Source organism: Passer montanus, unplaced genomic scaffold (genome assembly GCF_014805655.1).
Source record: "Passer montanus isolate IOZ18808 unplaced genomic scaffold, ASM1480565v1 scaffold10, whole genome shotgun sequence".
Lineage (NCBI taxonomy): Eukaryota > Metazoa > Chordata > Aves > Passeriformes > Passeridae > Passer > Passer montanus.
The window spans coordinates 34,525,873-34,538,757 of record NW_024356505.1 but is presented as its reverse complement, the minus strand read 5'-3'; the positions used below and the strand labels follow the sequence as shown (position 1 = coordinate 34,538,757).

The window sequence follows — 12,885 nt, the reverse complement described above, 5'->3', positions numbered from 1 at the left end:
TGTTCCTTATCAAAGTGGTTTTAGGGTTTTTTACCCTGGTTTGCTTAGCTAACCCTTTGTAGCCCCTTTGTTTCAAGTCTTGTGTGCAGTCATACAACAGCCTGTGGTAAAACAGGAAAATGGTCACAAATAAAAGATAACTGGTATTTTCCCATTTTTTTCAGAAGTGTCAGTCACAGGGTCTGAAGTGTCCATTTACATATTTTCTCTTCAATGCCACTTATTCATCCTTGACTTGGCTAATGCTTATACCTGTTTTACTGCTTTCCCAGATACAGGAACACAGGAGTAGCCATCAAACTCACTGTTCTGCTGTAGTCTGCAATATCCTCTTACTAAGACTAGCTAGTACTGCATGCTTCAAAAGCAGGCATAAGAACTTTTCTACAAGCACTGTAAGATAATTACCATCCACTTAGACCTCATCCTTGTTTCTACTGCAAGACTGGCTTTTATTCTAAAGCATAAAGTTCCATACCCCTCCAGTAATAATCCATATTTACCATATTTACATACTTATATTCTCTTTATAATCACTGCTGTTTTCTGGCATCCAGCAAGATCAGATTTCTAAGTATGGGTCACTGGTATCGGAATATCTCAGACAACAAATGTTTGCACTTGGGTGTGCAACGAAGAAAGGAATGGTTAAGAGTATTTTAGCAAGTGCATGTTGAATGGTAGAACTTGATCTTTAATTTCGTTCCATAATGCATTATCATCAGTGATAATGTAGACATTTTATTGTGTGCACTTCTCATTTAAGAACATTTCATTAATGTCTCTATTTGATACCCAAAATAATTGCAAATAATCACAAATAAAAGGCACATTGGTCATGTTACAATGAAAATCACTTACATTAACTGTTTTTTTGGGTTGACTCAATATGCTTTTCTTAATGTTCCCAGCTGAAGGTTACTCAGGAACCAAGAGCAAAGAAAGGACGACGTAACCAGAGTATGGAACTCAAGAAAGAAGTGAGTAACCTCAATTACTGTGTTTGTAGAGATAGCAAAGTATAAAAAGTCTGAAATTTTAATAGACACTCCTTCAATTTCAGTCACCTTTTAGTGATGTTACAGTATTAGCCTCAGAAATTCCAGCCCCACAGCTTGGTACTCCTGCTAACAAGTGCAATTGTGCCTCCACATGCAAGTAATGGGTGTCATCATGGGAATATTCTGTATCGTGAATAAAGCAAGCCAGCTTACAATATTTCTTTTACATGTAAAAATAACAAATACTTATACAAATAACAAATTCAGGATATCAGTAAGCCCATAAACAGCAGAAATTAGGGAGTGCAATCGAGCCTATGAAGTTTATGACCTACCTGACCCACTTTGCCTGCGGGTTTCCCCGTGTATCCCGCTTGCAGGATCAGGGAACCAAGGGCTGCGTTATTGAGCGTGTACACAAGGGGGCACTTACAGAGAGAGCCATAAATCTCTTCCCGAGCCGCCAAGGACCTTTCCTGGCCTCTTTCCAGCTGCCGAGGAACGCTGAGAAACATTTGCACATATGTGTGTGTGTTCCCTGCCAGAGGAGTCGGGATGCCAGCGCAGGGGAGGCTGCGGGAGCTGTAGCAGCCGAGCTCTGTGGTGGCTGGAATAGGGACACGGCCACCCCTCATTCCCTCCCCATTGTACCTGACCCTGCAGGAGGCAGCCTGTGGATGGAGGCAGTGACACAGTCTCTGCTCCCTGGGGCACAGACTTGGTTTGAGTGCAAGATAGGGAGATTACAGGAGGATGTCTCGCCATTCTTACTGTGTTTTCTGTCAAGCAAATGCTGTAATTTGTTTCATATATTTATGTCTTAGCATTTGCCTTCTTAGCTCTGATCAGTGATCCAGAAGTCAATCACAGTGACCTCTCAGAGAGTAATTGATGGCAAAAGGGAATGCACAGTCAGGCCTTTGAATGGTGTGAGCAATGCCTCATCACACAGACGGGCACAAAGTCCAGTCCTGAGCAAGGCTTTGTCTCTTCACTGCTAAATGGGCATTAAAACATCTAACTTTAATAAAAAAAATTGTTTATGTCTTCAGACACTTCAAATAGCAATAAACATTTCCAGGAGTATAACTTCAATGTGTTCTAAAGAGCAGGAGCAATTGATGTTACATTGTAATAACACAGGCAGCTAAATTCAGCACAGTACACTACAGTAACAGGGACTTCTTTCTTGATAATTGTGTAATTATACACAGCTTCTGTGGTCATCAAGTCTAGTTCCATATTATTGGAAGCAAGACGTAGACTCTCATTAGCCTTTCATCTTCAAAGGACCTTTGAAGTACTGATCAATCTTTGCAGCACTTCTATGGAGTCAGTGGGATATCACAGACTCCAGGGCAGCCTGTTGGGTCAGAGTAAGCCCAGAGTTTGCCAAAACAATTCAGAAGCCTTGGCCATGCAACTACAGTCTCTTTAGGCAGAATATTGTGGGGGAGAAATATCTCTAGCAAACCTCTAGTAATCCCAAGGAGTCAGCCCAGCCTCTGGGGTTTTCATACTTTTGGGGAGGTGAGGCTGGCTGAAGTCAGAAAAGCCTGACCCAAGAGCCTGCCCACTCTCATGCTGGGTTTCCACATGGATCCCACATCCCGTTAGCACTACAGGTCTTCATCAGACACCTTTCACATTAATTACACTGATATTACACAAGTAACCTTTTTTCTTCGGGGGAACTGAAAAGTGAACAGGTTGACTTGTTCTATTTTGATATCTGATTTACAAGTTTGTTCTTTCTCTGCAGGAGCCAGAACCTGAAACTGAAGCAGTAAGTTCAAGCCAGGAAATTCCCACAATGCCTCAGCCCATTGAAAAAGTTTCAGTCTCAACTCAGACCAAGAAGTTAAGTGCCTCTTCTCCAAAAGTGCTGCATCGGAGCACCCAGACCAGTAATGACGGAGTGTGTCAGAACATGTGCCATGACAAATACACCAAAATCTTTAATGATTTCAAGGACAGGATGAAAGCTGATCACAAAAGAGAAACTGAGAGAGTCGTGCGAGAGGCAGTGGAAAAGGTAACACTTGTTAAACACCACCTACCCTGGGTTGTGGAGAGGTGATTTTGGGAATTTCTTCACATTCTTTTCTATTTTTGTAACAACCACTCTTACCAAAATGAATAAAAAACTTTTTCAAAGAGACCACATAAAAATAGTCTCCATTATTGCTTTTTTAGACCATTTCTGTACCAACAAACCTACTTTAAACAGAAAACTCATGGCTTTTTTTGATTCTTGTCCAGTGATATCAGTTTGTGATCCAAAACTGACACTAACTGTTCATTCATGAGTATCTGTTTCCAAAGCCTTTCTCTCCATTGTTAAGTGTGATTCTAAACAATGTCATTGTTTAACTGCTAATCATAAATAATTCTTCTTTTGTCCATCTTCTGACTTAAAGATAAATAGGGTTACCGAAATTTGTTTGAATTTTCTTATCTGATAATAACCTGTTTTAATTCATTGCCTAAGCTTGACCTGGTCACCTTTGGCTAGAGAGAGCAGGGCAGTTTGGAGAATGATTTGTCTGACCTCTCTTAAGTACCTGTCTTAAGATAAGATGAATTTCCTTCTGGATGAAGGACTGTGAAATGAACTTGGGGAGTTCAAGTGTTAATCCTGTAGGATTAAGACACCAAATGTTTAGATACCAGAGCAAGGGCAAAGGTACCTCACTGACAATGAATACTGAAATAAATAAATACCTCTTAATGAACTCAGGGATGTTCTATTTTCCATTGTGCACTTGCTGTAGATTTATATGCAGTTGTAGATCTGGAAAAAACAAAATCTTTTTTAAAGAGAAATTAATAAATTTATAAACTGGTCATTGAACAAGTATACACAGAACTTATTTAGCTGTTATTGTAGATGCCTAGCAGAGTAGAAATACACTGACATTTTAATTTTGATTAAATCTGATTTTGTTATATCTCTAATTGAGCAATTTTTTATTTCCTAAATAGGAGGGTGACCTCCACCCACATTATTAATAGAGGTTTAAAGAGTAGAGGTTTAAATAAGACACTTTTAATTGCAATAGCTGTCCCTTGACTTGTTTTGCTGACTGTGTTTGGCAGCTGCGCACGGAGATGGAAGAAGAGAAAAGGCAGGCTGTAAACAAAGCTGTGGCCAACGCACAAGGAGAGATGGACAGAAAGTGTAAGCAGGTGAAGGAGAAGTGCAAAGAAGAATTTTTAGAAGAAATTAAGAAACTAGCAGGTCAGCACAAGCAACTGATTTCCCAGACCAAGAAGAAGCAGTGGGTAAGTGTCAAAAATTTATCACAAGAGAGTAAGTGGAAATCATGCTGCAGGCAGTTGAATGGGATTTCTTCCTTGCTTTTAACTGCACTGCTCTTTCACTGGTCTTCCAGCATTAAGGCTTTCTCCTTCATATTACTGTTTCAAATCTTCTCCAAATTTCAACTTGGTGTTTTCATTACTTTCCATCTTGCTAAAAGCAATATCTTTTTGAGTCCAATATTACTGTTTCAAATCTTCTCCAAATTTCAACTTGGTGTTTTCATTACTTTCCATCTTAATTACTTTCCATCTTGCTAACAGCAGTATCTTTTTGAGTCCAGATGTTAGTATCAAAAATATTTTTTTCTAAATGCAGTTTTACTCTGTATAAGATAAGCTTTGCATTATGTTCACACTCCTTTGATCTTGAGACCTCAGAGGGTACAATATCTGGCTGCATCAATTTGGATTCCCCTGCTAATAAGGCTATTAGTGATATCCTTTTGGCCTTTCCCTCTCTTGCTCTTTCTACAGCTGTTTTATATTCCTTTATATTTAGGACACAACATTCTGAAATGTATTCCTCTCTTGTTTAGTCCTTAAGTGCAACTGCAGCATCAGCTGCAAAACCATGTTGGTGTGCCCTCTAGAAAAGTGAAAATAGACATCTTATTGTTCTTATTGTTCTGTTACATGCTACAAACTTTTCCCTGGTTTTATTTGGACTGTGGCTGGTGTTTTCTCAGCACCTAGCCAAACACTGCAAGGACCCTAACTGTGCTGCTTGCCAGGAGCAGACTGCGGGTGGAAAACCCTCTGCTCAGGAGCTGGGACCTGGCACACACACAAACTCTGCTATTTCTTTGCTAATTTTCACAGAACAGGGGAGCAAAAGCCATCACTGAGGAAGTCCCACAGCACTGTGACAGATGCCTGTAACACACAGGAGGGTGTAGCACTGGTGGGGCTGTAAAGGAACAGGAGCCTCCAGGAGATGGCACAAGCTAAGGGACAGCCAGTCCTGCCACCCCCTGCAGCCCGATTTCCTTCTACTATAAAGGGCTGATTTGCTGCTGCTCAGCCTCATTAGTCCCTGTGCTTACATGAAACAATGGTCCCTGCAGGGGAAACTCTGCTCTGGAGAAGAGTGGAAAAAATACTCAAGCAAAGCAGTCAGTCACTGACTATCACAGTTTTGAGTTTGGAAAGAGAAGAATTGTTTCACCTGCTCCTGTAGAGTCTTCACTTCTGTTCCTCACAGAGGTTTCACTGTGGGTGTTATGATGGTGCAGTGCTTGGGTGTCTGTCAATAAGAGAATTCCTCCCTGCATGCCTGTCTCTGCAAACCAGAGAAGTTACTTTTGACTGACATGATTGAGTTACTGTGTTCAGTGTGTCACCAGCTGCTGGTGCCTGTGTGCATGTGCTCATCTGTGGCACTGGAGAGGGAAATGGAATTGCCTTTGCCCACTACAGAATATGTCAAATCACCTCTGTTGTGTCAGAAGTGAAGAGCACACATGTGAACACACATTGTCACCATTCAGCTGACATGCAGTAACTCAGGCACAATAACATCATTGTGAGGCTGGACTCTTAGTTTTAGCTGCTTTTTGGTAGTTTTGAAGGTAGAATTTTCAAAAGAGACTGACTGGAGCTATTTGCTCCAATGTGCCTTTACTATATCCTTCAGACTAATCAAAAAATGCCCTGGTACCACGTCACTGAATTTATTAATGAGGGCATAAAGCTTCTCTACTGAGCAAAACAGTCAAAAGATAGAAAGAGTATTTGACAATCTTGCCTGCTTCTGTGGCCTCAAACTATCTGTCAATCACCACCCTAAATGAAGGCATCATGCAGGCAGCTGGTTTGCATGTGGCAGGAGAGGGAGGGTCAGGATAAACACCTCTGCATTCAAGCTGATGGATCTGCCTGCCAACACACAGCCCCAGGCAGCTGGACTTGGTCCAATTACACAACTCCCCAGTGATTCTTCCTTCAGTGGTACTAATGACAGTCCCTGGTGTGTAGTACTGCACTTGTATGCTGCTATTATAATGATACCTCTTCACCAAAAAAATCTCATGTAATTAACACACATACTAAATGAGTTTTGGTGGCTTTGCTTTTTAATTAGGGGCAGAGACCTCTGGTTTTGTGTAATGCTGATGTCTGTGCTTGGGAATATAGCTGCTATTATTCACACTGTATTTGTCTTTTTCTCATCTCTAAAAAACAAGTCCAGTTGGGATAAAGGGATCATTTTGTTGGTGGTGTACAGGGACACAAGATGTGCTTCCAGCACTCAGAAGACTAATGCATAGTTAAAGAATAACAGTTCCTCTTTGTCTAGCTGGTCACAATTGGCTTAGCCCAATTTCATTTTTATACCTTCAGAAAATTTGTGTTTAATACAGATACCTCAAGTAAATAGCAATCAAAAGGAAGAAGTGTAAAGGCAGCAGTAACAATAATGAGATTATGCAGCTCCAGGGCTCCAGGGTTCAGGCTGGAGTACTGGTCTTGACAATGTTTCTGGCTTAGTTTCTCCAAGTTCTTTTATTTGTGTATAAGACTCATTTAAATGGGTGCATAGGTTGTTTTAACTTTTTTCTCTTTCAAATTTATTTACACATATATTTATTTTAACTTGCAATGGGTGGTCTTAAAGTGAATGAGCATTGTCTGTGATGTGTACTGTCTGAAACAAAACCCCAAGTGATTGATAATGTTTAAAAAGAGGAAAATACAAAGAAAAGAGGAGGCCTGAGGCCAGCTGGCATTTTGCCTCCAGTGCCACATGTGCTGGTACCAGCACAGATGACACTATTTTCCTTTTGTAAGTGGAGATTTACATCCCACACTTATGGCCAGCATATGTAAAGGGAAGTGCAGGACCCACAGATCAGTTGTCCTCTCCTGTCGTAGCATTTTTTGATCTCTCCAAGCCAGCAGATGTGAATTTGGTCTCTGGGCTGAGGCCCATGCTGTACATAATGGAGAGCCACAGCTGTTCCCTGCACCTTTCCAGCAGATGATCCTAATAGTTCCCACAGGCTTGTGGGCAGCCAGCAACATGAAAAACCAGGAAAACAGCTCTCGAGAGGTTACTTGTTTGCAGACATTTTTTACAAATAAACTTCCCAGGAGATAAATTATGCAAGGAAAATGGAGAGGTTCCCTTCTCACACAGCTAGAGCAGTCCTTTTATTGCTGATATAAATAAATAGTTATCAGTTTAGCCAATGTAAATGTTGGCTTTCTTAGATCTGTCTTTCAGTGGTGTGGGTTGTTGTGGTTTTTCTTCTGAGGCAGTTGGGTTTGTTTCCTTTGTAATTCTCTGTTTTATTAGCAAAGCTGTAGCTAGACAGGACATAAAAAGTAAATTGTGTGTTATTTTGTGGTTTGATAGCAGCCTGCACAGACTGTGTGATATCCTTCCCCCTGTTCCCCATCATGCAATAAGCATTTCAGACTGGATTCCTAAAGATACCTCCTGACTTTGAGCAGACCAAATTCAGAAAGACAAATTTGAGGTCATTAGAAGCTGACTCTCCAGGATGTAGAATATAAATGGTGCCTTAAGCAGCAATGCCACCTTACTTCGTGGAGTTTTGTCAAAATGGCAGTGAATGCTTTTGCAGCACTGCCTTAAGGGGCATAAACCTTCCTGAAGACAGGGCACGGTGTGGGTGCTGTACCTCCTTGATGGCCACCTGTGGTGCTGACCAGCATGTTTGTCTTCCCTTTTTTAGCTCCCCAGAGGCCACAGGGTTATTTTCCAAGTAGCTCTTCCAGCTATCAGAAAGCTGAGGGTGTTCTTCTTGTTCTGAGGTACAAATCATCTTTGCTCCAGCTTTCTCCAGAACCAAATAATTCTGCATAAATCATGGGCTGTGCAGCATCTTTCTTTCAGGAGTTTTGTAAAGTGCTGGCAGGCACGACAAAGGTCGAGAGCCCAGGTAACCAACCCAGGCCTTCTTGGGTTTACCTAAGACTTGGAGGAAAAACCACTTTTTTGATCTGCTCAGTAGCACTGATGCAGCACAAGGTTTTCCCTTCAGGAGGCAAACCCCAGTGACAGCAGTGTCCTTACAGGCTGACCCCAGATGGGCTACAACAAACCAATAATTCTTGTCTCCTGGGATGTTATTGTTGGACTTTTGACATTTTCTAGACCCAAAGGATCTTCCCCAGCAACCTCTGAACAAGTCAGGCTTATAAAGAAACCTTAAATACTGATTGTTAAGCCTGTGCAGAGCCTGTTCATGCCAGCAGCACCTGTTGATTTATTGTAGCTTTTAAGACATAGATCAGGGTGCTATTACACAAATGTAGGGTAAAAGATGCTTCCTGCGCTGTGTGCCTGAAAATTGTCAGTCCATCATTCCAAGAGATGAGTTTTCCTAGGTGAGAGATGATTTTTGGAAAAGCAATAATCCAGACTCTGGAAAATAGGAAAGCATTGTGTGGATTTGCTGAAGATTGCTGCCTCACTCAGCACGTGTGAAAAACACTTGGATGCCCCCAAGCATCAATAAGAGGAGCTTTGCTCTGCACGTGCTGGGGTTGCAGGGGTGGGGGAATGCTGGTGAGGAGGGATCCTGCCAGGGGCATAATCCCATCTCACTTGTTCTCCCCAGTGCTACAACTGTGAAGAGGAGGCCATGTACCACTGCTGCTGGAACACTTCCTACTGCTCCATCAAGTGTCAGCAGGAGCACTGGCATGCCGAACACAAACGCACCTGCCGCAGGAAAAGATGAAAGAGTTCCTCCTCCCCTAGAGCACCACCCCAATGATTGCTATTCTCAGACAGAGCGGTTTTTGTTTCCAAAAAAAAAAAAAAAAAGCCAAAATTGTTTAGAATTTGCTTCCCATTTTGCACCAGCCTTTAAACACTTTTCTTAGAAGAAATTTTGCACAGTTATTTCAGTCTTCTGTTAAAAATGCTCCTCCAAAATTTTGTCGGCTAAATGAATTGAACATCTGTTGGAGCAGGTTACTTCAAATAATTTTAAACTAGAGGATTTGTTGCATTTTCAGCAAATTTTAAGACATTTTTAGGTTTTACAGAGATTTTAATCTTTAAAAACAGCAGATCTAAAAACAAAAAAGATGCAAGTTTAACAAAAGCTAAAAGTTTAACATGTTTAAAAAACATTTAAAAACTAGTTCTGAATGTAAGAAGTACAGAACTGTTTCAGAAAAACGAAGCATACTACCTTGATGTAACATTTATTTCTTAACCTTGTTGAGCTGGTTTTGTTCAGCTTAATTTTACTGTTTAAAGGCATTATCTATTGGTTATACCAGTGGGTACATGATTGAATTTAGGGAACAGGGTTGACACAGCAGGTGCTAGTCCTGCATATTTTTTCTTAAATATTTCCCAACTGTGTTTTATTTTCATTATTTCTTTTCAATATATAACTTTTATAACAAAATATTAGCTTTGATCTTGTAGTTTAAAATCACAGGGAACTGGGGTAATCTTTTACTGAGCTGGATCTTAGAGAAAAATGAATATTTAAATTTTGAAGTTTGCACATTTCGTCTTTGTTCTAACATGAGTGCTTATAACAAGAATAAGAAAAGCCAAAAAAAAAAAAATCAACAGACAAACAAAAAACCCAACTACCTTTATTCATACTTGGAATTTTGAGGCATACAAATTACTTTATTGTGCCCCCCTTCAACCTCCCCAATTCAATGTCATTTGACCACCTCTGATCTGGTGTCACCTGGTCCATTGTAACTGATAATAAAAGGAGAAAAAAGCACTTAAGTTTCACAGAAGCCGTTATGTTTGTAGTAATGGGTCATTGCCTAATAATGAGCTCCATCACTGTACTCAGAATGAAGAATAATGCATGTTAATTTTCTTGTATTAAAGATGCCGTGATTTGTAAAAAGTCTGTATTTTGCGGAATGTCTGGATTAAGAAGCATTACCAATAGGAATGGATCGATAGTTGAAAAATTATTTTCTTTTTGTTTGTTTTATATATAGATATATTAATTGCATCCATGTTCAGAGACAATTTTTTAAATAGATGTAAAGCTTACTTAAATAGCTTTTCTTTTAAAGTGTCTCCACATTTTAGTTTCTTTCAAAGATTGGTCTTAGACTGAGTCATATGCCCATTAATCATTCAGCTATTTTTTGAGAAGTTAGAGGAATAATTTGTAAATATTTATTTAGATCTTTGATATTTATTGAAAGCAATTACATGATGGAACGATGGAAGCTGAAGAATCAGGAGGAAAGCCTTTTAAAAAGTTTTCTCTAGGATTTGTCAGGGTCATTGTAAAGACAAAAATATAACTAAGACTTCTGTGAACTACCACTGAAATTCTGACCTTTTTTACTTACAGTGGTGATATAAGTTAATTGACTAGATACCGCCAAATAATGCCCAATATGTCGCAGAAATTAAGTGGTAAGTTGATTGGAAAAAATAGTAAGTAGATGGTAACTTGTATTACCACAGCTGCATTATTGCCTGATAAATGTGTAATTAACTTTTGTCGCCTCTGTGTTGTGACTGTAAAACACTTCACAACTAAAAATCAATCTTGTTCGATTACTTTACAAGTTCCAAAACTTCGATCCACCCCTATGAAAGCAAGTATTGTGGAAATATTTTTGGTGTAAAATCATTCCAGAATATGTAATATTTAACTGATAGCTGCATGAAAGTAAGATTCGTGTTACTTTGGCTTTTTTGTCTCTGTTGACACGGTTGCACATTTCCAAGTTACTACAGCGTGAAAACTGTGTGTTTTAAAGAAAAAAAAATAAAACAAAAAAAAAAAGATTGTGGCCTGGTTTTGTATAAGTTTTAGGTAAAATTACAATTGATTGTTTTAGGAACCATGATTTAAAATTAATTTTTTCTGCAAATCATAAAGCTATATTAAAGTGTTGAGCTTAGCCACTATGCACATTGTAATTATTCATTGTGGCTGTCCAGTTTATGATGCATTCTGGCATTTTGTAAGCTGCTCTGACTAGCAATATATAGAGTCATTTAATGTGTTAACATTGGTTAATAAATGTATTTAAAAAAAACCCTCACTGAATGTGTCTGTGTTGATTTTGGCCACTTGTCCTCACATCCTGGGGTGGGCAGGCATGAGGCTGCTGTTAGTGTTGTCCTCACCAAGGGGGGCTGGGGCTGTGCCTGAGCTCCAGGAGCCTTGGTCCTGATTTGGGGAGCCAGCAGGCCCAGGGAAGGGTTCCAGCATTTAACATGGCTCACAGCACTGACTGTGAATCCTTCCAGCCTGTGCAGGGCCAGCAGCCCCCAGGGGCTGCACCCCAGGTCCTGGTTTTAGAGCAGATCCTGCAGCAGCCAGGCTGGGGCTCAGCCCCGCTTTGCCCTGGGTTCCCCTCCCCAGAGGCCCCACTCTGCCTCCTCCCTCACCCCTCACCCCTCACCAGCCCTGAGCCTGAGCCTGTGCTGGGTTTTATCAGTGAATTCCCTCTGGAGGGACTGCAGGAGCCCAGCTTCACTGGAGTGCAGCAGGGTCTCTCCTGCCCAGCCCTGAGCAGCCAGTCCCACTTGCTTGTGAAGCCACCACTTGGTGCCACTGAGGTGTCCCAGGGAGCTGAGGGCCCGTGGAGAACATCCTGCAGCCACCCAAGAGAAATGGCCTTGGGGACAAGCCAAAGGCAGAGTGGGTCATCCTGGAGCTCCACCAGGACTTCAGGGCTGCTGGAGGGTCTCTCTGGGGTTGCTTTCAGTGTAATTTCAGTGCAATTCAGAATTTCCTTGTGGAAATTAAGACCTGGCAAGACCTGCAAGTCCCAAGGGATCCCTCAAAGTCTCTTTTATTGTTTCACTATCCAAACAGTTCTGTTCCTACATGAGCCATATTTCATTCCTTCATCATGATGAAACTCAAATGTCAACAGTGAATAGTGGATAGGCTGGCAGAGCAGGATCAGGAATAAGCAGCATGTCCCTTCAGCTCCCATCCCAGGGCAGTTTCCCTTTTTGATGACTGCAGTCACTCCTCAAGATCAACACTGCTCACAATCACTCCAATGGCAGAAACTCCCAGTGAAAATGCTCCCCTCCCCATGTGCATTTGCCAGTTCAGGTGACACCAGTGGGGCCAGGACAGGGATCAAACGGATCCCTGGCCATGCCAAGGCAGCTTCCCAGCTGCACTGTGTAACACAGATCACCTGTGACCTGCCCTACTCCATCCCTGTCACTGCCAGCTGGCAGAGCAGAGGAGCAGAGTTGTCCTTGCACTGCCCCAGCTCTGCAAGTTTCCCTCCATCAGGAATCTCAGGGTGAGTGGGGGCTTCTCTCAGTTCCTGCAGCACCACCACTGCAGGCAGTGGTCCTACAGCATCAGCCTTAAAGGCTTCAACATTTTATTGCTGGCTTTTCCTATTATTATAATTATTGTGGTTGTTGTCATTAATTAATTAATTTTTATTATTTTTTTAACTCTGGCTATTCCTTTCTTTTCATAAGGAGGAGCTGTGGTTTCTGCCTCCTGCTTCCTTTAGGTGGAGTGAGCTGCCCAGCTCATGGCTTGTTTGCCTTTCACAATCTTAAATGACCAACTATGTGAAATATGTTTGGGATTTGTTACTG

The 12,885-nt window shown here is 41.2% G+C and overlaps 1 protein-coding gene across 5 annotated transcripts in view; it reads left to right on the top strand.

Annotated features, from left to right (window-relative positions):
- ZMYND11 (zinc finger MYND-type containing 11) overlaps positions 1-11,348 on the top strand; it is a 105,486-nt gene extending 94,138 nt beyond the window's left edge. For all 5 annotated transcript variants that reach the window (XM_039713841.1, XM_039713818.1, XM_039713850.1 and 2 more), the window contains 4 exons: positions 912-980; positions 2,764-3,036; positions 4,101-4,286; positions 8,912-11,348. In XM_039713841.1, the coding sequence (XP_039569775.1) occupies positions 912-980; positions 2,764-3,036; positions 4,101-4,286; positions 8,912-9,034 (651 nt within the window). In that variant the 3' untranslated portion in view covers positions 9,035-11,348. The remainder of the gene's footprint in view (positions 1-911; positions 981-2,763; positions 3,037-4,100; positions 4,287-8,911) is intronic.
- The last annotated feature ends 1,537 nt before the right edge of the window (positions 11,349-12,885 follow it).